Source organism: Cololabis saira, chromosome 12 (assembly GCF_033807715.1).
Source record: "Cololabis saira isolate AMF1-May2022 chromosome 12, fColSai1.1, whole genome shotgun sequence".
Taxonomy (NCBI): domain Eukaryota; kingdom Metazoa; phylum Chordata; class Actinopteri; order Beloniformes; family Belonidae; genus Cololabis; species Cololabis saira.
In genome coordinates, this window is record NC_084598.1 from 26,571,139 (window position 1) to 26,595,142 (window position 24,004).

Below are 24,004 nucleotides of genomic sequence, written 5' to 3' on the forward strand. Positions count from 1 at the left end.
TAATTACCACAGGTCCCCAGGTAATACTAGCCCTATTTGAATAAGGAATGTGAGAAGCAATGACTAATAAAAGCCAGTGAGTGCAATATAATGACTGACCATCCTACATTAAAATTCAGATCTGCTTTCTTTAATATTTCTGACAGTTGCCATATTGAGACCTATCGTTTCATTTATCTTTGTACACATTTCTCATCATGAACATTGACTAATATTGATTAAATATCACAGAAGTCATAGTTGTTTGTTAAAACAGTCATAATTAGCCTGAAGCTTTCAAAATTAGAAGATGGGGAGAATAATTGTGATTAGTTACAGTTTGTTACATAGAACATTTTTGTTTAATTGGGAAGCTACAATAGAACAAAGCAGTTTAGTAGTTGGCCTTATTCACTTGCGTGATTTCTTGGACTTCACACGAGTAACTCCAGTCAGAGAGCTGCTAAACGCCTATTCAGTATCTAAGATCAACTTCAGACATTTAATCTGCTTCATTTTTTTTTTTTAAGTAACAACTAATTAGGCTGTACCTGACAACCAGACCCTTTTTTTCTTTTCAGTCTGTTGTCCAGATACATTTTAACTTCCTGAAACAAGTACTTCACTAAAAATGGCTTTAATTCCTCAGTGCCATGTTTTAGTGAAACTACTTAAATTAAAGGTGAAAGACAGCATGGTCATCAGATTTGAGTTCAAATCAATTTAGGTGGTGTATAGAGGGAAAATGATAAATTATGTCAGACTGAATCTAGCCTGAAGCTTTCAAAATTAGAAGACGGGGAGACAATAAATTCATATCACAGACATCCTCTAGAGTTATTACTAATTACCACAGCTCCCCAGGTAATGACTTTGTTAGTACACATGTCATGTCTATCTGTGGTGTTACTCTTAGTTGGTTGCTTGTCTTACATTTATTTGTAGTATGAGCAGTACTCGAGTTGAGGGGGGATGAGGGGGGATGGCATCCCCCCTGAAATAAAAACGGTAAAAATCATCCCCCCTGAAAAACTGCCATCCCCCCTTTCCATCCATTATGTCATTTCATCAATGATTTTGGTATTACTGCTATTTCAACATTTAGAGTCATCACCAGAAAAATAACACCAGAAAAATTATTTATTTGACAATTTTCACCGGTTTCAAGTCAATTTTCACTTGAAATAAGTAGGAAAAATCTGCCAATGGGACAAGATTTATCTTCTCATTACAAGCAATAAAATCTTGTTCCACATGCAGATTTTTCTACTTATATTAAGTGAAAATCGACTTGAAACAGGTGAAAATTGTTGTTTTTTCCAGTGATGAGTCTTGTTTTAAGTGTAATGAGAGTTTTTTTTACTAAAATGAGACATTTTAACTAGAAATAAGACAAATATTCTTGTTAAGATTTTGAGTTTTTGCAGTGATCCATTTTACTTATCCTGTGAAGGACAGAGGCATATTGATAAGTTCAGAAAACTGTTCTTTATCTTTGTGTTTTGATGTATTAGATGTAAGCCCAGTGGATATTTAAAGCTTACAGAAGGCTGCATTTAACTGCTGCTATGTCATTCCTGCAGTATTTCTGCAGGTGTTTTGGTCAGTGCTATTATTTGTAATATATTATATTATTTGTAATCAGCACAAATTATCTGTCTCCATATGATAAAATCCACCATCCCCCTGATTTTTTTTTACAACTCGAGTACTGAGTATGAGTGTTGAGCATGTACTTCAGCAATACGTTCATGTAAATCTAATGTTCTGGCTGAGCATTTCACGGTCTCTGCTGCCTGCAGTTGCAAAGGAGTACTATGTTTAAAAAAAAACGAACACGCTCAGGGCTGATTTATGGTTCCGCGTTACATCAACGCAGAGCCTACGCCATAGAGTACGCGGCGACGCGTAGGTTCTGCGTCGATTTAACGCGGGACCATAAATCAGGCTTTAAGGTGTTCGTCACCAGGGAAACTCCTCTTGAGCGAAACGATTAAGTGCGCATGCGTGGAACATTCGATCACTGGTGGGGTAAGCTAGCGTCTCCGGCTACGAATCCAGCCGACATGGAGAGGAAAGGTAAATACCTACGCGACACTGTACCAACAAAGTCAGCACGTATGTGTCTCATTTTTGCAATTTATGCACCTGTGATGCAACAAATGTGATTTATTTTAAAAACCAGACTACACCTGGGGAGATATATGAGTGAACTGTCACTAGTGAGCGGCGTTAGCCCCGTTAGCCGTAGCTGCACTGGGACATGTCAGGATTAGCGCAATACGTCCTGCTTTGTCGCTGCTTCTATTTTAAACTCTAACTAAATCACTGACTCTGTGCCGTGTGTAGCGTGTTAAACATTAGCTTGTCATTACTTCACGCCAAACAGGCGTGCAGGGGTTGCCCTGGCTGGGCTTATTGGTGTTACTTAATTGGGTTCTTATGACTGAGATACCCACACAGGAGATGGAGATAAGATTTATATGCACAATGAAGGGGTTTACGTGCAATGCGTAAAATTGCGTGTATTCTGAGCCCGAGACAGTATTATGCTTTTTTAATATATTTTTTTTTCTTCATGTGAGCTGCAGATCAAAAGGCAACAAAACAATGGCAACATAATATGTCTCTGAACTGTGCTGGCACATTTAATGAGGTTTAATGAATTCAACACCCATAAAACTTGTGATACATAACACCGATTGTTTTTATTAAACCTCATTAAATCAGCCCATAATATGATTTTATAATAATTACTCTCTTGTGATATATAGTCTAGATCTAGACCATGAACACATCACAAGCAATATGACCAAAATCAGTGGTATGTATCACAAGTTTTATGGGTGTTGAATTCATTAAACCACATTAAATCAGCCCATATATACGATTTTTAAATCAGCCCATATATATGCCCATATATATATATATATATGATTTTTTTTTAATAATTACTGTTTTGTGATATATAGTCTAGATGACCATGAACACATCACAAGGGGTTTGACCAAAATCAGTGGTATGTATCACAAGTTTTATGGGTGTTGAATTCATAATATCCAATATCCAATATCAAACCAATTCAACCGCGGTTGCTGGCATGGCTGTGGTGAGCTGGGCACATTTATGTATCTACTATGGTTCTTCCCAGTGGTCCAACAATTCTGGTGTAAAGTAATTGACATTTCAAAAGCTATTTTGAATATTCATATTCCTCAATGTCCTGTTGTATTTTTTAAAATTTTATTTAACCTTTTATTTAACCAGGAAAATCCCATTGAGATTAAAAACCTCTTTTCCAAGGGAGACCTGGCCAAGATAGGCAGCAGCAATTACAACACATAGTTATAAACGACGGAAAACACCAACAGATAAAATACAGTTAAAATACAATTGAAAAAGCAAGCAAATCACAAAAAACAGGTACATGTAATGGAGTCGGTTTCAAGTATTTTCAATTTAGATTTAAAATTTCTTAGAGAAATTAACCCTGTTAGCCCCCAGTCATATTGTAATATGTTCCAGGCTGAAGGAGCAGAATAAACAAAGGCTCTTTTGCCCAGTTCAGTACGGGCAAAAGGAACAGAGAGCAACAGGTAGTCTTGTGAACGTAGCAAGTAAGAACCAGGACTTCTCTGTACAATCAAGGAGCAGATGTAAGAAGGCAGCAGACCAAGCATTGCCTTATATATAAAAGTATACCAATGACTGAGCCTTCGGGTGGCCAGAGAAGACCATCCAACCCGAGAGTATAACTCACAGTGATGTGTCAATGGTTTACAATTTGTAATGAACCTCAGGGAAGCAGAATATGCAGTATGCTATTGTATGTTTATTGGGGAGTGCAGTGAAAAATATACATGTAAAAATTATGCAACGTATCATTGCTCTAGCTTTTCTGTCTGTGAAGACGACAATACTTGTGAATTGGAAGATTCGCAAGCCAAACTGTTTTCATAAATACAATTGGCTGAAGGACTTTTTGGATTTATTGTCAATTGAAAAGGCAACCTCAATCCTTAAAGACAATGAAAATGGCCAATTTGCCCATGGACTGTCATTAGAGAACACCTGAGAATAATGGAACAATAACATGACCGGTTGTGTTGGTCACATGCTTTTTATTTTATTTATTTTTCTTTTAGAGCTGGACCTGAACTGACGCTAGAGGGACCATCATCTCTAAAGTTTATCTGTACCAACCCATCCCCCCACCCCCTTGTCTTTTTTTTATTATATATTTATTTTTTGGCATTGTAATGTTTTTCTATTTGTTATGTGAAATGTGGTGTTGTTAACCTCTTTTTTTTGTCTTCATTTTAAATAAAAAATATAAATAATAATTTGTGTCTGGTTTCTTTTCAGTTCTAGCACTCCAGGCAAGGAAGAAAAGGGGGAAAGCAAAGAAAACCAGCAAGAAGTGAGTTTGTTTTTCCTCAATTCCAGCTGTTGAAAGAGGAGTTCTTTCATAATGTTCTCCAGGATAACCTCATGTATTATGTCAGCTGTACCCAGCTCTGTTGGTGCTGCTTCTCACATTTGCTGACACTACATGGTCCAGATGTTTGGATTTGAAACTGTCAATGAGCCTTGAATGCATTTTTGCATCCCTGTGCAATTATGGTCTGTGTGTGATTCAAGGATGGAGAGGAGTCTTATAATCTAAAAAAAAAAATAATTGTTTCATTATTTTATAAAATGTATGCAAGCCGTCTGCACAGTGGAATATACATTACCCAGTAAAATCCACTAAACCTACTACGAAAATGATTATGATTGAAGGCTGTATGATCATTTAACATTTGTTTCTTAAAATAGATGAAAGAAGAATTGATTGTTGGGTCTGATTGTTTTGGTGTAACAATTTACTAATAATGAGTTCACCAGAGGCATCCTCCAGAGCGTTATATAACAGCCTGCGCTATATTTAAAACAAGAGAATGAAGAAGCCCACATCAGCCCACTGAAGCATGGTGTTTCCACTGAATACAGTACTCTTAAAAATACTCACCTCCTGATGGCTGAAACTGGCATGTATATCAAGTATAAATCAGAATAATTTGACGGTGCAAAACTAAATACGCCTCCACAAGTAACCGTTGCCAAAGTTATCCTTATAAACTGAGTTGTGCATCAGGACTCGCATTACACATTACATTTAGAACATAGTTGAGCGAGCTGGAGAAACTTTTGAATCTGTTTAATACATTAAATCTCAATCCAAGTTTTACTAAAGGTTTCTTACTAATGGTAAACGTGCTGGGGAGGAAAAATATGTATGAATTTGTGTGCATACGCACAATCTGGTCTTTCCTGCTAGGAGGTGAATGTTCATGATTGCAATGCACCACAGGAATCACCAGGGGCAGTGTATGTTGTGTTGTTTGCTATGATGACTGCATATAGTCCATTAAAGTAAAAGAAAATATGAGTGGTGGCAAGAGAAACAGACTGGAAGGTAAGTGGTAAAATAATGAAAGGCATCAGACGGTGGATATCTTGCAGCTTTTCAGTGGTCTTTGCACCGGGGTTGCCAACGGTTTACAGTCCTTGCAGTGTCAGCCAACTTTTGTCTGAATCTTCTACAGTCCATGTGTTAGTTGTGAGTTGCCCGTGTGAGTTTTGATTAACAGCTGTCACTGCATTTCTGCAGTGAAATTAGTTTTTGTTAGTGAATTATTTAAAATTATCGGTTGAATTTGACGTGTGCTTAAATTGCCTTGGTAACAGTAAATAGAAGATGGTAGTAGTCAGAGCTTTTGTTGTATTATAGACTTTGGGCCATCAGGCTATCTTTTGTATCGTGTTTGAACTATTTTCTCGTTGAATATCATCGTTAGTTATATCCATTGCAGCTGATACTACTTCATCAGGATAGAGGCAGAGAGCCACAAAATGCAGCCAGACCAAAAGACAAAATAAAATACTTACTCAGCAACCGAGATGTGCATTCACACGATCAGAATTATCCCACAACTTCTGTGTTTACTGAAATATGGTAGATCCTTTTCACTGGAAGGTTTACTCTATAAATTAGATGCATGGTGCATTCACAATAACTTAATATCTCGGACATCCTCTAGAGTTATTACTAATTACCACAGGTCCCCAGGTAATACTAGCCCTATTTGAATAAGGAATGTGAGAAGCAATGGCTAATAAAAGCCAGTGAGTGCAATATAATGACTGACCATCCTACATTAAAATTCAGATCTACTTTCTTTAATATTTCTGACAGTTGCCATATTGAGACCTCTCGTTTCATTTATCTTTGTACACACTTCTCATCATGAACATTGACTAATATTGATTAAATCTCACAGAAGTCATAGTTGTTTGTTAAAACAGTCATCATTAGCCTGAAGCTTTCAAAATTAGAAGATAGATAGAAGATAATTTGATTAGTTACAGTTTGTTACTTAACATTTTTGTTTAATTGGGAAGCTACCATAGAACAAAGCAGTTTAGTAGTTGGCCTTATTCACTTGTGATGTCTTGGACTTCACAAGAGTAACTCCAGTCAGAGAGCTGCTAAACGCCTATTCAGTATCTAAGATCAACTTCAGACATTTAATCTGCTTCATTTTCTTTTTTAAAGTAACAACTAATTAGGCTGTACCTGACAACCAGACCCTTTTTTTTTCAGTCTGTTGTCCAGATACATTTTAACTTCCTGAAACAAGTACTTCACTAAAAATGGCTTTTATTCCTCAGTGCCATGTTTTAGTGAAACTACTTAAATTAAAGCTGAAAGACAGCATGGTCATCAGATTTGAGTTCAAATCAATTTAGGGGGTGTATGGAGGGAAAATGATAAATTCTGTCAGACTGAGTCTATCTGGACTTAACCGTACATATCCAGAAAGGTGTGCATTGAGCAGCAGGGAAACTAACGTAGGCTACAACAGTGCTTCCCTTTCAGGGACATACAGGCTTCGATTATTAAAAACTGAATCATAAAATCTATTCAGTCAAAGTGACAATTTCCTCCTCACAACATAGTTTAATGAAATGTTGTCAGTAGAAGGCGGAGCTCTTTGAAACATTCTTTGCCTTGCGTTCAGATTACATGACTTTCAAAGTCTGTACATTGCTGAGCTGTTCAAACTACAAACGTCTCTCTCTTGTAACTGGAAGTCTTAAACCGATTTCGATCTTCACATTCAGTGACTGATTGGCAACGGAGGGTCACATGCTACATGATCGCCCACTTGCGCAAAGAGGCGCAGGATATTTGAAAATGGACTGAGATAAGAGACAAACGGCACACGGGAGTTTGTGCTTTGATTTAAAGAAATAAAAAATAAATACAGATTGAGAACAAAAAGGCTGTGCTTAAAACAATTTATTAAAACTTGTAGGTATTCATTTTGTTGTGAAACAGTTAAGCTGAAATTGAGTAAAAAAATATTTTGTAATGGAAAAAAACAGCGGCCCTCTCCTATTGTTGTGTGCATCTCCCATTGCTTTGTGTGCTGCTTCTTTCGGTTTCACTTCTTCATGGTGACCACACCTGCTGTCTTGCTTTGCCGTGCTAGATTTTTCCCCACCCTTCCCACCTCATCTTTTTTTATTAAAAAGACAACTGGCTTTATAATGTTGGGTTCATCACATCCAAATTAAAAAGGCGCATTAGAAGTCATGTTTAACTTAAGTCGACAAGTTAATGTTTTCTAATATTCAAAAACTAAGGGATTGAAAGTCTTGTAAATACTATGTAGCCAGTGTTAATCCGCTAATATGCTTATCTACAGGAGTTTTGGTTGTCTTTTATTTCTTCATACAAATATTAAAAAACTAAATGTATCTGGTTGCTACAGACTTGTGAATGTATCTTTTGCTACTGTTAAATTCAAACTAAGTCACTTACAGGCTGTTGCACCGAAAATTGTAAAGAACTGGACTCTGTTCTTAATCAAGTTTGTCATGTTTGATGTTCAGGCAGCCAGTCAATCCCAGAGCTCGACAACTATCCCAGCAGGAAGCCTCGCCTCAGGAACCAGAGGAACCTGAGGAGATTCTTGGCTCAGATGACGAGGAGCAAGAGGACCCCAATGACTACTGCAAAGGTGAGTCTCACCTTACTTCATGTGTTCACACGCACTGTAGAATCCAGTCATTATGAGTAATCGCAAGGAAAAAAAGTCAGTATTTATTTAATTATCATTTGCAGTAAATGCAATTCTGCAAAGCAGTTCATTCAATTGATTACCTAAATGTTATAAGTCGACCTTTTAACGTGTTCACATGATGTTATAGAGTAGCTGGAGAACTGCTTTAGTTAATTTGTAATCCAATTATTTTGACTGTCTGAACTGTGATTGTTAAACTGTTGAATCATTTCATTTCCTTGTCTTCTAGGTGGCTACCATCATGTGAAAGTAGGAGATCTTTACAATGGGAAATACCACGTAATCCGTAAACTGGGCTGGGGACATTTCTCAACTGTGTGGCTCGCCTGGGACGTCCAGTACGTGGAAAACTTTACATTATAGGCTTACGTCATTGCTCTAGTGTTTTTTTTTTTTTTTTAGGACCTGATGTATAAAAGTGTCGATGGCAGGTGGTGATAAGATCTTGTTTTTTTTTCTCTGTGGTTACAGGGTGAAGAGGTTTGTTGCAATGAAAGTAGTGAAAAGTGCAGAGCACTACACAGAGACGGCAGTGGATGAGATCAAACTCCTTAGATCTGTAAGTTCCTCATTTAATGACACAGAGAACAGTTTAAGCTGAAATCATTGAAGGAAATACAGTACATTTAAACTAACGTGTACTGGCGCACATTGATTTGTATCGTGCAAAGTCTCATACATTCACAAATGTAAATAAAAGAAAAAAAATTAAACAACTAGATCATACGGTAATCACTTCTAAGCTGGGCATTTGCCTGCCCCTGTTTTATTTTATATATATATATATATATATATATATATATATATATATATTTAAAAAAAAAAAACACGCTTTCATAACCTATGTACCAAAGGTGAAACAAGGTTTTGGTTTTCTGTTGTGCAGCAAACCCGTTGCATACTTCACACAGTGCACGACTACGTATACTTTGTTGCACCATGACTAGATTCAGACACGTGTGCCAGCCTTTTCCCTGGTCTAGTCTGCGTTAGTAAGTCTAAATCCCAAATTATTTGATTGGGTTTTGACTTTTCTTTGTCTCTAGGTAAGAAACTCTGACCCGGATGATCCCAAACGAGAAATGGTGGTCCAGATGCTGGATGACTTCAAAATCTCTGGCGTCAATGGAACGCGTATCCTTCACAGCCAGATATCACTAGTGTTCCCTGGTATTTTAATGATTCAGATTTAATTAGGTAAATTACTTTCTAATGTCGAAGCTCAGGTCGGTTGCTTCTTAAAAATGTTGATGTGTAGGAAAGGGTCATTTGGTCCCACTTTACTAAGTTGAGCTCAAAATCAGTATTCGGGTAACACAGTAAAGAACGGGTGATGGGTAGAAAAAAATGAAACAAAACTGACATCTAACTGTCACGATGTACTGAGTAAGATCACCTGAATGCTGTAGGGATAGCTCTAGCTGTAACACAACACTCCCTCTCTTCAGTATAAATAATGCTCGCTCTCATGTCGGCGGATGACCACATGCTCCCTAATTTTCTCATTCTGGGCATTCCAATTGATTTTACTTCTTCACATTATCGTCTTAACTACTAATTTCCAGATGTATGCATGGTGTTCGAGGTACTGGGGCATCACTTATTAAAATGGATAATTAAGTCCAATTACCAAGGGCTACCTCTGTCTTGTGTGAAGAGCATCATAAGACAGGTAACTTGACACCCTCAGTCTCACCCTTTCAGTGCAGATGACTCATGGTAGAAGTTCAGTTGTCACTGACGATAGTGGAAGCTGTGGAGCCTTCGGGCTGTATGAAGAGTGGAAACTAGTTTCAGCAGAGCATGTTGTGGTAACTGATCACAAACAGTAAGGCAGTCTTTCATGAAACATGACAGTGTAACAAGAACAAAGAAGTGTTTGGAAAGAAGAAATCTTTGCATTGATGGAGTGAATAGATTATTCAAACATTATACTAAATATTATGATAAAAGTTTAAGTTTAGTTCTGCTTGAGATATTTACTTTTGATTTGATGTCTTGGAAATGTAGCACTCAATATTTGAAGTTAGTTTCTCTTAAGATTTAAGATATACTATATTGTCCCACGTGTGCGAAATCCGGGTTGGGCTTTAACCCATGCTGCGCCCATAGAAACACAGACAACAAGACAAGTTTTAGCTATTTAATCTCATACTCAACTGTGCCCTTTAAGTATTTTACTAGCCTTGTAAAGTTAAAAAAATGTGTTTTAATTTGTCTACTTCTGTAGAACTTATGTGACCTATGTCAAGAGGTTAGAAAACTTGCAGAAACATTATCCATGCATATTGTTGACCTTTGTTTTTATGGTCGCTTTTTGTTTTTCTTTTAAGACTGTAACCTCTGCTCTGTGTGGCAAGCCTCTTTATGTGTCTGGACCTTTAGAGAAGTGTTAGGTTTCTCCACCATGAGGTTAATTCTTCTGATGGCGGGTGCTCTCTGTCACTGCAGCTGAACGTTAGCACAGACATGATATTTAAGACTTTGGCACACGCCACGATGCACAGAGATTCACTTGGTGCTGACAGGCTTAAATAGCTTTGTGTCAACATGTTTGAAAAGCCTTGAATATTACAAGCAATCCTACACTGCAGGTACACCTCTTGGAATCGGATACTAATTTTCCTTGGATTTATTTTTGAGGTTCTCCAAGGCCTGGACTACCTGCACACAAAGTGTCAGATCATCCATACAGATATCAAGCCGGAGAATATCCTGATGAGCGTTGATGAGCCTTATATCCGGAAGCTTGCAGCTGAAGCAACAGAGTGGCAGCGGGCTGGGGCACCTCCTCCCTCCGGTTCAGCGAGTATGACACGTACAATATCACATAGATATAAATGCACAGCTTGCTGAATGTTTGTACTTATGTAGTGTTCTCTTCACAGTAAGCACAGCACCAGCTCCGAAACAGGTAGAGCTCTATTGTCATTTGTCTCTTGGGCGTTAGCCTCTGACATTTTTCCATCTAAGAATTACTGTATAGGCACCTATAAGCTCATTATACTTCCTGTTTCCTGTTAGACTGTGAAAATGTCCAAGAACAAGAAGAAGAAGTTAAAAAAGAAGCAAAGGCGTCAGGCAGAGTTGCTGGAAAAATGCATCATGGATTTGGAGGAGATGGAAAAGACCACAGAAACGCGAGAAGACGATGACGAAGAGGAGGACCCACAGTCTCCGAAGGGCCGAGCCTGTGCTCCTCTCAGACAGCTGTCTCTTCAGGGGCTAGGAGATGAAGAAATAGTGGGTAAGAAACCAACTTCACAAGAAATATTTAGTTATCTTTTCACATAAAAATTAATAATGCACTCTCATGACATGACCAGGCCATTTGCACTGTGATGTGTGTGAACTGAGGTGGTATACCTCAGTACATCTGTTGATTTTGGTTCCCAACCGAGTTGCTGCAAAGAAATTGCCCTTTCAAGGGACCAAAAAAGTATTCTGACCCTGATTCTAATTATAAATGGCATTGGCCAGTCCAAAACATGTACTAATTTAGCAGTGCTGCCTCTGCTTTTTGTCTTTCTTGAATTTCTGTTGACTTTTGAGTAATAAAAGATCTGTTATGAGTCTTAACTAACTTTTAAAACATGTATCTACTCTTTAAACTTTCAGACTGCATCACAAATGCAGATTACATGAGAGTGGGATCAGCGGAGCTCTCAGAGGCCAACTGTAATGGGCACGTAGACATGGATGACAAGAAATACCTGTGGAGGAGTGAAGACCAACACAATGGCAACACAGAGTCTCCAGAGGAGCAACATAAGGAGACCCCCGTATACCTCATGTGCAATGGTGTTGATTCTACAGATGACATTGAGCTGCACACTGAGACTGGAGGCAAGGGTGCTCACAGTGGTGAAATAACTGTGAGACAGCTTTCTGCCGGATTGGAGGAGGGAGAGCTGGAACAAAGCTTTTTGCTGGAGGAGGGAAAGGACGAGACACTGTGTCCTTACAGAACCCAGGAAAGCCTAAGAAATGGTCAGTCAGCCAAATCGGTATACAGTAATCCCTCGCTATAACGCGGTTCACCTTTCACGGTCTCGCTGCTTCACGGATTTGCATCGTGTTCTGCATTCTGATTGGCTAAACAGTCTCCCCGCTTCTTCACGTCCTGTGTCAATAACGTTGGTCGCTTAGCAACAATGCTGAGAACGGCCAATGAACTTCAGCGAGCAGCTCAAGAATGGGACCCATTGATGAATCGTTTATTACAGTTCTCAAACATAATCGATGGTGGCATGTCGGTTTATAACAATCTTTCTGCCTAGAAGAAAAAAGAGCGACAACAAAAAAAATACGCTACAGAGCGAAGTTAAGATGTAGCGGCAGTCAGAAGAGCAGCAAAATACGCACCAGTCACAATTTGTCCTACTGCACTTATTGTAGTTTTTCTTTCATAATTATTTTTCATCTTCTCCTGTTCCAATCCTCGGGTAGCGGCGGGGCTGCAAATAATAATAATTGTAAAAGAAAAAGGTTGCTACTTTGCTACTTCGCGGATTTCACCTATCACGGGTTCTTTTGGAACGTAACCCCTGCGAAAATTGAGGGATAACTTTACTTAAAACATGTGCAGGTCTTTTGTGGAGGCTGTTAGCATTGGTGGGTCCTCTTTGGAAGTTTAATGAAGACTTGTCAGCCATGTGTCATTTAAGGTTCCATATTATGCAGTTTTGATCGAGCACCACATTAGTACAGACATTTTACTTTGCTTATGGCTCGCAAGCTGGTGGGTCTGGTATTCACGGGAGCACACAGCCCCTGACATGCCTGCTCTTTCAAAACTTTTATTAAGGGTCTAATCAGTCCTGCACTGCTTGAAAACTGGTTACATGACAGCTAAAGTCAATTTTGAACCTTTTTGTAAGTCAAAAAGTCAAAAGCATAATGAACCTTTTTTAAAATATTGTCAGGCTTGTACAGTATTTGATATTAAATCCACTTTTTTCTGCCTCCCTTTCTGCTCTTGTATAGACAAGATGACAGCAGGAGCCCTGCTAGTCAACCCTCTTGAGCCACTCAATGCAGACAAGATCAAGGTCAAGATTGCAGACTTGGGAAACGCCTGCTGGGTGGTGAGTAGTCTGATAATGACCTGAAGGATTTCCTGATTAGAGGAGAAGCCTTGCAATTAGATACACATGCACGGTGTCAGCACTCTCAGTGACACTCTTAGACCTCTACAGAACAGAGCCATCACATCTGCTTGTTGAAGTTTTTCTTTTAATTCGTTTTTTAAATGTCTTCTTTTTTTTCCCCCCACTCTACCAGCACAAGCACTTTACAGAAGACATCCAAACACGCCAGTACCGGTCTTTAGAGGTACTCATTGGTTCTGGATACAGCACGCCAGCTGACATATGGAGCACAGCCTGCATGGTGAGACGCTGTTCAGTTATGTATATATATATAGGTGTAACGCTGCCATAGCACATGGTAAAAATCCTACACTGCCCCCCCCCCCCCCCCCCCCCCCCCAAGTGTAGAAATCAATCATATACATTTTTGTCATAGTATGAAGAAGCAAATCATTCTCTTTTTGGATTTTCTCTTGAAGTGTCTACTTAAAATTGAAAATGCTGCAGTATTTTTTAAACGGCTAGTGAGATTTAGAAAAAACAAAACGTATTTATTTAATTGAGCAGTTAAACCTTACTTGACATAAGTGTTAGTTCTCACACATTTGTTATTTGACCACCCATTTTCCATGCGTTCATCATTTTACAACATCTTTAGTCAGTTTTTGATACACTTTGGCTTTTTCACCAACAATATGAGCATTATATTTGAGTCATGAAGTCCAGTTGTTCAGTATTAAGGAAGGTAACACACTACTAGTAAATTAGAATATCTTCAAACTTTTATTTATTTTTTTGTAAATGAATGGATTACAGAATAACTATAAGCAAATTACAAAATCAGTCTTTTTTTTGATGCTGTGTGATCAATATTGTTTGTTTTTGAATCATCAGATATCCACCCATGAATGTGTTCATGAGAAATTGACTTTGTCTAAATTTAAACAGACTTTATTCAAATTGTGAGCGGCTGGATGGTTTTATATACCGTGCATGAAGTGACCTTTGTGTGTTGTCTCTCCAGGCCTTCGAGCTTGCTACAGGGGACTACTTATTTGAACCACATTCAGGCGAAGATTATTCCAGGGATGAAGGTATTAGTGGACATCTATCTTTCTGTTTTATTCTACTTTATCAATGCAACATTAAGCTTAAAATGTTCAATCTGTTGCATTTCTGAAATGTATCCTCCACCGGTGAGACATTGATAGTAATGGAATTTAAGCTATGGATACTGTGAAACCTTAATGGGGATGTTTATTTTTCTCTGATTCTGTGTTCTATTGTCATCATTAAATACTTTAAACATCCACATATTTTAATCAGAGTTTCACAGTTTGCTAGTTGTGACCTTCACTGCTCATGGTGAAGTTTACAGTTATCTGCAGTGCACTTTGCTTAGATGACCACACTGTTAACACTTCAATGAGATACTCCATCACAGTGATTTCAAATGTAAAAATACGATCAAAAAGTAATCCTGTGATGAGTATCGACATTCCTGGGTTTATTTCCTAACACCTCAAACCACTTTTTCGCTGCACTGGAGAGGGGGCCATTTCTTTATTTCCTCAATTCTTCTCCATCTCTCATCACTTGCTTTCATGTTTCCTTGCTCACCTCCTCACACTGTCTCTATGCAAATGCCTGCTTGCTGCTTTGCTGGGAGTTTCTGTACAGACTTGATTCTGCTCTGGCATGTCAGGCATGTGCTGACAGTTAAGCTGTAGGCAGCTGTGACTTTTCTTTTCCTTTTTAAACTAAAAGCACATTCACTTATTAATCAAGTGCTTAACCTCTATCGCAGCTGTATCAGTTCTTTGACTAGTTTTTTTTTCCCCTCTTCATCGCTTTTAAAGCCTGTGCTTAGAGGCTTATTTTCAGTTTGGCTTAAGTGTATTACTTTTTGATGTATTCATTTAATCATGTGGAAGTGTATGAACCACATTTTTTGAAAATGCTTGACAATGCAATGACATTTAAAAATATTGTAGGCTTTCCATGCATTTCCCATCATCATCATCATCATCCATTGTTCCTAATACATTGTTCGACCAACGCCATCTCCTCTGCTCTCCAAACTATCTCCCTGTACCTTCCCATCTTCTCTCTCCCCCTCTAATGTGCCTCATTTCCAGACCATCTTGCTCTAATGATTGAGTTGCTTGGTAAAATTCCTCGTCACTATGCTCTGAGTGGGAAATACTCTCAGGAATACTTCACCAAGAGAGGTATGCTACCCTTTTGTGTGTGGCTCACTTTGGGAAAGGTGGAGAGGAGACTGAAGGGAGAAGGGAAGCTGTCAGCACATTCAGACCGACCGGAGTGGCTCAGTGAACAGGCCAGTTGGCATTATAATGAACACAGAGACCAACAAACGTTAGTTCCAACAAAGCCATCAGAAATTGATTTAAGTGTCAGTAGTCCTGCCAAAGACTGTCAGTGAGGGGTTTATATAATAGCTTTAAAGATTTAGCTTGAAGACCTGACTGGATTGTTAAAACTGTATTGATCCTTGTTCAAGAGATTCTCATGACCTTTTCCACTACAGTGATCTGATTTAAATAAAAGGATGAGATCATAGACAGCAGTGACCAGAGCAAAAAAAGGACCTTGTAGAAGTGCTTCTGTTGTTTTACACACCTGATTTCAACAAGTTAACCTTCGTCTGTTGTTAGGGTCGCCACCGACCCGTTCTTAGGTTTTAAATTCGTAAAACTACCACAAAAATGCGTTTATTGCATCAAGGCTTTTTGACTTTGTCAGGAACCTTTATTTCAACAAAATAATATCCAACTTTTTTTTTTCACTAAATTATAAAATGCTCTGGTTGAAATTGTTATCTTTTACTTTTTTTCCATTTCCTTAAAGTAAATGGGTCGAAATTTAGCCATAACACCATAGATGTTACTATAGTTAATAATATTAAAATGAAAAAATAAATGAAACAAATGTATCTAAGATATGTGTTCTAATACCTCCCCGTAACAAGCTTTTATTTATTCATATGATTCTCTTGAGGCTCATTTTACCAGTTTTTAAAATTGAAATTAAGGGCTAAACTGACAAAAAAAAGGCCTAGAGTTCCCACAACAATAATATTAAAACAAATATTTTCATGGATAAGGAAGCCTAACAATGTAACCAAGAGATGAGAAACAAATTGGATGATGGATAATTGCTTTTAGTGTATTTTAGAGATAATTTAAAACACGGGTCAAAACCGACCCGTTAACATCGGAGATGGTAACAGAAAGCTAACACCAGACAAAGGTTAATACCCTAATTGTATATGCTGGTATAGTTTTGATGTAAGGTGTGGAATTAAAAGAAGACTCTGCGAAAGTTGTACCCTCTGTTATGGAAAGTTCATGTCACTCACTGTGGCATATTTATTGGTTCTTGATTTAAGATTTGGAAAATGATGAAGAGCTCTTATAGTGCCTGCTGGCCCTGTCTAATCGATTTCTGAACCACAACAATATGTGCTGTCAGTGCAACACTTGACTCCCTCCGTCCTCTGCCCACACACCCAGAGTGGGCCTGTGACCAATACACACTCTGATCAGTCTGTTGTCTGTCTTGTCTTGTGTTCTCCCCTCCTGAAACCGTCTGCCGGGTAGACCATATAGCGCTGATCATTGAGCTGCTGGGGAGTGTCCCACGCAAACTCATAATAAGTGGCAAATATTCCAAGGATTTTTTCACCAAGAAAGGTAAAAAATGTCCATGTCAAAATTGGAGTGTGAGTTTGTCTGTACTCTAGATAATGTCCCTTAGGCTGAAGTCAAGAGCTATATTTGGAAATGGTAAATACGATAAATATGAATTGTATGTTAGAATGGGTGTATGAAATGTTTTTGAAGGCAATTTTTTCTTTTAATCTCACATAGTGTCCTTGAATATGGCAAACACTTGAGCTCAGTAGCAGCATGGCTTTAGATATCAAACTCTGCTGAATTTGTCCGCAGGTGATTTGAAACACATCACCAAACTGAAGCCGTGGGGCCTGCTGGAGGTGCTGATGGACAAGTATGAGTGGCCCCGTGAGGAAGCGGAGTCCTTCACCGACTTCCTGATCCCCATGCTGGAGCTGATCCCTGAGAAAAGAGCCGCAGCTGCAGAGTGCTTGCGCCACCCCTGGCTGGCCCTCTAGTGGAGAACTCCAGCTGCTGTTCCTCCCCTCTTCCTCAAAAGACTGCAACAGATCACTTTCCACTTTGGGCATATCAAATTGATATTTATTTCTCTGTTTTGTTGTTTTTGTTTCTGGTTCCTTCCATTTTTTTGTTTTGTTATTGAGCTAATGCTTTTGTGTATGTTTACTTTGTATTTGTTGGTTCTTCTGTTGGTGTGACGACGTCGGCAATTCAGTGGTGGTTCTTTTTTTTCTTTTTTTTCATTTTGGCTTTGTTTATGTTGGCTTCAACTGCTGTGCTGTTTTCAACAACCCAACCAAACAAACCTGTCATTGTACTGCTAGTGATTCATCCTTGTTTGTTACACTCCTGCACTAAAACCCAAAACAAATCAAGGATATGTAGCCTTTTAACTTGTGTTCCCTTAAAAAGGACTGACTCTCACTTTCATTTTCATTTGTGCTGCCCGCCCCCCCCTTTTTTTTATATTTTATTTTATCTTATACAACACATGTAAGGTATACATTTTGTATTTGTAAAGTAGGCTTAGGAAGTTGCACACTGGGCTGACATTTACACTGACTGTAGTAACATAGCATTTCTCCAGGCAGGTTCTCTAGAGTCTTACTGACACTTTCTGACGAAGTAGGTCACATTTAGCTATATCAACTTCATTATCACCTGGTATTTAGTGGGTAGTAAATAATAAATGATATTGTTCATTCTCATGGGAGGCTGGTATTCTCATACACCTATTTCAATTCAGGTATATAGTGTTCAAAGCATTCAACATGACAAAATGTTAAAAAGCCCACCTTAAAGGAAAAAAAAGTGAAAATAAACTGTATATATCTGTACCAAAGAGTTTGCCTTTATGTATATTACAGTTATGTACAGTTTTTAACAAATCTTATATCTTAGCTAAGATTATTTAGCTGGGTAGCTGTTTTAATAAATTGTATGAACGATCACGTTTGAGCGCAGTTGTATGTATGGTCAACTGTTCAATAATGTCACTGTTTTTACCACGGAGATGGTAAGATCTGGGTCTTATGTGATGGTGTCGCAAACTGATCATATTAAAGTAACCTATGTTATCTGTTGAGACCTAAAAGTAAAAAGTAACTATTACATTAGTGTCACATTCAAGAGCATAGACTTTGTGTGAGCTGTTGTTTTACAAAGGTTGTACAACACACCATACAATAAAACAGATCTTCATACAGTACGTAATGACAATGTCAGTTTATTTTGGTGAAATGAAATACAGATGATAGAATGGCTAAATCTCAATCAAACGTCGCCAAAATGCAGCGCTGTTTAAATGTGTCTTCACCACACTTGGATCCTTAAGGCTCATGAGCTCATCAGGAATTATCTGTAAAGCAGGAAAAATGCTGTTAAAATGAATTTAGTCAACTTTTACCAAATTTTGCTTGAATTAACTTGTAAGAGCAGAAGCACTTTAGGAGCAATGATAAGAAAGAAATTGTCATTTTGGAATTCAAGGTTTTTTTTGTAAGTTCATAAAAGTAATCTGGTCCTTGCCAAGTCTGAAAATGAGGTATAGAAAACTCCAACAACAGTAATAACATGTCACACTGTGGTAGACAAAATGTAGAATCAGTGCATAAGTGGACAAACTAAGTGTGATCTTACTGTTTCCATGGGGATTAAAAGTGGAAGAAGCATCCAAGTGCCGGTACTGAAATTCATACTGATTTAACTGATCAGTAAGTGTGACCAACTCCATTAAAACGTAGCTTTAGACATGTTCCCTGTCAGGGTATTCAAGCATGTTCTAACCCAATGTCAAGGTGAAAGACACCAGCAATGATCTTAGAGACGTAATTGTTCCTGCCAATCAATCTGGGAAATGTTATAGCAATTGCAATCTGGATTCCATCGTTGCACAGCGAGAAAAGATTAGAGGGTCACTAGTAAGGAAGCATTCATGCCATTCATCAATCTTCCCAGGAATATTTAGGCACGTTTATCTTGCAATCAAACCTCGAAATGGTCAGACATAATGGGGAAAAAAAGACAAACGCAATCAACACAATCTCAGGCAGGACATGGCTACACAATTGAGATTTGGAAAGATGTTTTTAAACACATCTCAGCAGGCTTGTGGAACATTGTCCTTAGGATAAACGAAACCAATGTGGAGACATTTGGCTATGTTGTAATACATAGCCAAATAGGTGGAAACCAACCACAAAAATCGATTTTTTTAAACTATAAACTGTATAGAGGCAAAATATTTAAAAAATTTAACTCAGCAACATTTCAAAAAGTATGTGAAGACAAGGCCATCTTTAACTCTATTGCATCATTTCTTAACATCAACATGAACCGAAAATAAATTGCTTTAGTGTTGGAGTTTTGAAACTGAACCAAAAGTGATTGAATTTTCAATTTTGTCTGCTGCAGAATTTACCTTGATTAAACAGAATGGTATCTGTACAGCATCCATATTTAACATCTGTTAGTGTTTACTCAAAATTTACTCAAAATCCATGCAGATATGATATGAGAAAAATTTGGTATATTGTCCAGCTGAAAAAACATGATGCTCCCAGAAGACTGGGACTGAGATCTGGATAGTTTGAAAGACAATCCAACAGGTGTTTATTAATTGATTGCTTTATATTTTTTACAACATGATTTCTCGAGTCTTACATTGCTCCTGGACCAATAATTTAGCAATTTGTTGATGGCATAAAATTAAAAATGAGCACATTTTATTTTACAACAAACAATGAAATTTCTTAGTTTTTCTGACAACATGAGACTAGATATGAGGAAATGGAGTGAGGAAATATTTTATGTACCCTTAAGATAAGGAACTCCAAAGCAAAAGCTGACTGGACCTAATGGGCTGATTATATTTTTTCAAAAGTTATAATTCATTTTAATGTTCTAGAGCTTATTTTTTGTAATTATGAATAAAACAATAAGTGAAACAAAAATCTGAAATTATTGGCTTAGAGCAAGCTGTTAAGTCAGCACACAACAACAGAGCTCTACAGTGACTCAACTAAAGGGAAGAAAGAAATCGTCACCGTCATACCACAACTTTCCAGCTCTGACTCATACAAATATTTGAGATTGGAAGGATCTACTGAAAGCATTACTGTACACTGACTTCAGACTCCAACACTCACCTGCTCCCTCCACCTCAAAGTCCTCTGGCAGCAGTTTATCCTGGCGGTTGCCGAGGGTGAAGGACAGCAGCGCCAGCAGGAGGGCATCCAGAATGCTGATGATGGCTAGGATGTATGCCCAGCGCACTGTGCAGTTTCCCAGGCTGTACTTATCTGTCCTCTGGCCACACATCCTCTTCACCTCTGGAGCATCCCAGCCATCTGGGTAGATCATACAGCCCATCACCATTAACGCGGCTGCAGTGGGAGGAACACAAAGGTATTGGAGTTCTTGAGAGACAATGAAACTGCTTGGTCTGTCCCTTTTATTGCAACACAATTCACCATACATTCATTTGCATACACTTGAAAACATCATGCAAACACCAGATAAATCCCCACACTACACACACTGCACCCATCACTGTCTAGACTTTTTTATCTGTCATGTCCTTTCACACTTTAAGAAAACTAACATCTTCTGCAAGGTTAAAATGCATGATGAAAAAGGTTTTACCAAAGTATGGTACTCACCATTAATGTATATACAGACAGTTATGTTAGAAAAAAAGGTAAAAAATGCTTGGATATTTCTTACAAGTTAAATGCTTTACTTATGATAGAACAGATCATCAACTCTGTTGTCAGGCGACCTTCTGGCAACTTCGACTCCTCGCAAAAGTGAAGCCGTTCTCATAGCCGTAGTGACCTTGAGAAACCTGTAACTGCTTTCATTAGTTCCCGGCTTGATTATTGTAATGGCCTTTATTTTGGTATCAACCAAACTTTACTGCATCGTTTGCAGCTTGTCCAGAATGCTGCTGTTGGCTTGCTGATGAATACGCTGAAACACGACCACCTCCAACCTGTCTTCTATTCTTTACACTGGCTCCCCATTGAATTTAGGCTGTTTGTTTTTAGTGCGTTCAGCAGACCAGCTTTTATTAGAGGTTCCATGGACGAGGGTGAAAAAGTGGGGTGATCACTCCTTTGCAGTAGCAGGTCCTAAACTGTGGAACACGCTGCCCCTCGAGTTATGGTCCCTCACTAACCTGCCTCTGTACAGATCCAAACTAAAGACACATATTCAGTTCATAGTAGAATATTTTATTTATTAATTGACTGATTTCATACTTTTATTTCTTTTTTATTGGATTTCTACTTGAATGCGTTTATCATTCTAAGTCTCTATGTGTTTTACGATTATTTTGGTAGTCCATGTTTTTATTTGATTTTAACTCTAAAACACTTTCGTCAACAGTGGTTGTTTTAAAAGTGCTAAATGAAGATTGATTGATTGAGATTGATTGATACTTGTAAAAACAGTTAAGACATGGCAAAGTTATACAAACTTTTATCCTGACTAATTGCCTTTGTTCTGTGATGTTTTTTTTGCACAGTTTTGGATCAGTTAACAGGACAGCAACACCTGATCTTGTTTCTTGTTACATGTAACTAATCCACCATTAGAGGTGTCAGAGTCTGGTCTGACACCAGATCCCTTTGTGTCACACCTGAAACCACAGAGGTGTGAAGGCAGCTCAGGACAAGATGATTTCATCAACTTACAGTAGATATGAACTTCATCCAAGACAAAATAGAGTAAGGCTGTGCCCTGTTTTAAACATGTTCAGCAACAATTCCATGTGCTGTTATACTTATCAAAACCTGTACTTCATATGTTACATATTTTTTCAGTGAATCTGACCATTTATATTTACAGTAACTGTCAATTGTTGTAGAGTTAACATGAAAAAAACAAGACAATTGGAACTACTTGGACTAGTCTTTCTTGATCTACATAGAAATCGCATGCGAAAAAGTTGCCTTAATTTTTTTAAAGTAGATCAAGCAAGATATTTTTTAAGTGGTGTTCTACTTAAACAAATAAAGCATGTTTCATCGAAACGTTGGTCAATCTGCCCAATAGATTAAAATTGTTAAAGGAAAAGTAAATACAACAAGATCATTGCTTGTTATTTGTGTGTAAATGAAAAGATTGCCTGGGATTACAGAAATACTGCTTGACTGTTTAGGAAAAAATGCACAATGTCTTGTTTTTTGAACAAATGCAGATTAAGTTCAAAACTAGATGTATTCATGTAAAGCAACAAACTTCATTTTTAATTGTTAATATCACACATTTAAATATGTTATATTTACATGCGCTTAGATGTTTTTTTTTTCAGTGTATTCTTCCTGACCTGCGGCCAGTTGCATCCATGCACAAATCTTGTACACGTTTCCCGCGTTGCAGAAGAAGAACAAGCTGAAGCTGATCATGGTGCCCACCACCAGGAGCATGGACGTCCCGACGAAGAACATGGCAGTCCTGAAGGCTGGCGACGGGATGGAGCTGAAGTCCAGGACGCTGCCCTTGCAGATGAGCTCCGAGGTGAGCGCGTTGCCGATGCAGTAGTGAAAGAGACCGAAATAACCGGCCTGCGGGGTGTCCACGCTGTCCCCGATCCAGTAGGGCTGGATGAAAACCACCACGGTGATGATGACAAAGCAGATGGTGAACACGGCCCACATGACGCCGATGGCGCGAGAGTTTCTCACATAATTGGTGTGATAGATTTTGGCGGCCTCCTGGGCTGGAAGAAGGTCCATGTCAGCAACCAAAAAGAAAAAAAAAAAAGTTTTTGTTGGACTTTTATAACTTCTACAGACACAGTGAGTTGTTCCCAAAAACACCCTGGCTTTACTAGGTTTGTTAAAAAGTATTTCCCTTGTTCAGACGCGTCTAGGCGTCCACACCCGCATGTCTCTGCTTCTTTGTGCTGCCAGACCTGATCAGGTTCAGCACCCTGGACAGCGACTCCCTGCTCACTTACGTCGCGCTGATGTCACAGATTGTCCCTCTGGTGGTATTATGGTATTATATGGGCCATGAAAACACTGGCTGTTCAAGCCAAGAGAGGGCAAACATGACCTCAGAGGAACAGCAATGTTTGAGACAACAGCAGTGAAGACAAATACAAAGGGTAGATGTTTATCCGTTTTAGGAGTAAAACTGTGGAACTCATTAGAAAACGACCTTAAATTAGCAAATTCAATAAAAGCATACAAGATATTATTCAAAGCAAAGGTAATGGACTCATATATAGAAGCACAATAAGCAAACAAAGAAGAATGTACACATGCATGAGATGAAATGACAACCTAAATTGGTTTTGTCGGTTTCTGTTTTCAGAGCTATCATTATTATTATTATCATTATTATTAATTTTACTATTATTAGATTTATTACAGCTATTATTATTATTATTATTATTATTATTATTATTATTATTATTACTATTATTATTTTGTTGTGTAACCTCATGATACTTCATTTGTTCCTTTTGTATATTCTATTGTGTTAAAAGGTGGGCAAGATAAGCTTTATGCTTCAAGCCCAGACCTTTTCGGTCAAAATAATCACAATGTTGACCAGGGAAAAACCTGTGGATGCTTGTTATCTTGTTTGTTGATTTTTTTGTGATTGACCAAAATAAATACTAACTAACTAAACA

At 38.2% G+C, this 24,004-nt stretch overlaps 2 protein-coding genes across 7 annotated transcripts; one reads left to right on the forward strand and one right to left on the reverse strand.

The window, feature by feature from the left end:
- The first annotated feature begins 1,989 nt into the window (after positions 1-1,989).
- srpk1a (SRSF protein kinase 1a) lies at positions 1,990-18,559 on the forward strand. 6 transcript variants are annotated; one of them, XR_009783851.1, is made up of 16 exons: positions 1,990-2,058; positions 4,345-4,399; positions 7,921-8,048; positions 8,341-8,449; positions 8,583-8,670; positions 9,158-9,245; positions 9,677-9,783; positions 10,755-10,920; positions 11,000-11,025; positions 11,136-11,358; positions 11,730-12,101; positions 13,098-13,198; positions 13,395-13,502; positions 14,226-14,295; positions 15,340-16,917; positions 17,173-17,227. XR_009783851.1 is itself a non-coding variant. In XM_061736257.1 (16 exons), exons 1-16 carry the CDS (start codon positions 2,046-2,048, stop codon positions 17,355-17,357), a joined length of 1,932 nt encoding a protein of 643 aa, XP_061592241.1. In that variant the 5' UTR covers positions 1,990-2,045; the 3' UTR covers positions 17,358-18,559. The 6 variants fall into 6 exon arrangements, 5 of the variants coding, with proteins under 5 accessions (XP_061592241.1, XP_061592242.1, XP_061592243.1 ...); XM_061736257.1 differs by having other exon boundaries at positions 15,340-15,432; positions 17,173-18,559; XM_061736258.1 differs by having other exon boundaries at positions 16,825-16,917; positions 17,173-18,559.
- A 62-nt stretch (positions 18,560-18,621) lies between these two features.
- lhfpl5b (LHFPL tetraspan subfamily member 5b) lies at positions 18,622-23,102 on the reverse strand. Its single transcript, XM_061734987.1, has 3 exons — positions 22,691-23,102; positions 20,508-20,744; positions 18,622-18,718 (listed from the first exon to the last, which is right to left on the reverse strand). Exons 1-3 carry the CDS (start codon positions 23,097-23,099, stop codon positions 18,708-18,710), a joined length of 657 nt encoding a protein of 218 aa, XP_061590971.1. The 5' UTR covers positions 23,100-23,102; the 3' UTR covers positions 18,622-18,707.
- Between the last annotated feature and the right edge of the window lie 902 nt (positions 23,103-24,004).

Excerpts from the sequence above, each read along its gene's own strand:
- lhfpl5b (XM_061734987.1), bottom strand. The coding sequence starts at position 23,099 with ATGGACCTTCTTCCAGCCCAGGAGGCCGCCAAAATCTATCACACCAAT. Across the intron at positions 20,745-22,690 it reads ATGGATGCAACTGGCCGCAG|CCGCGTTAATGGTGATGGGC; the intron begins GTCAGGAAGAAT and ends CTCCCACTGCAG.
- srpk1a (XM_061736256.1), top strand. Across the intron at positions 8,450-8,582 it reads TGGCTCGCCTGGGACGTCCA|GGTGAAGAGGTTTGTTGCAA; the intron begins GTACGTGGAAAA and ends CTGTGGTTACAG. Across the intron at positions 10,921-10,999 it reads TCCTCCCTCCGGTTCAGCGA|TAAGCACAGCACCAGCTCCG; the intron begins GTATGACACGTA and ends TTCTCTTCACAG.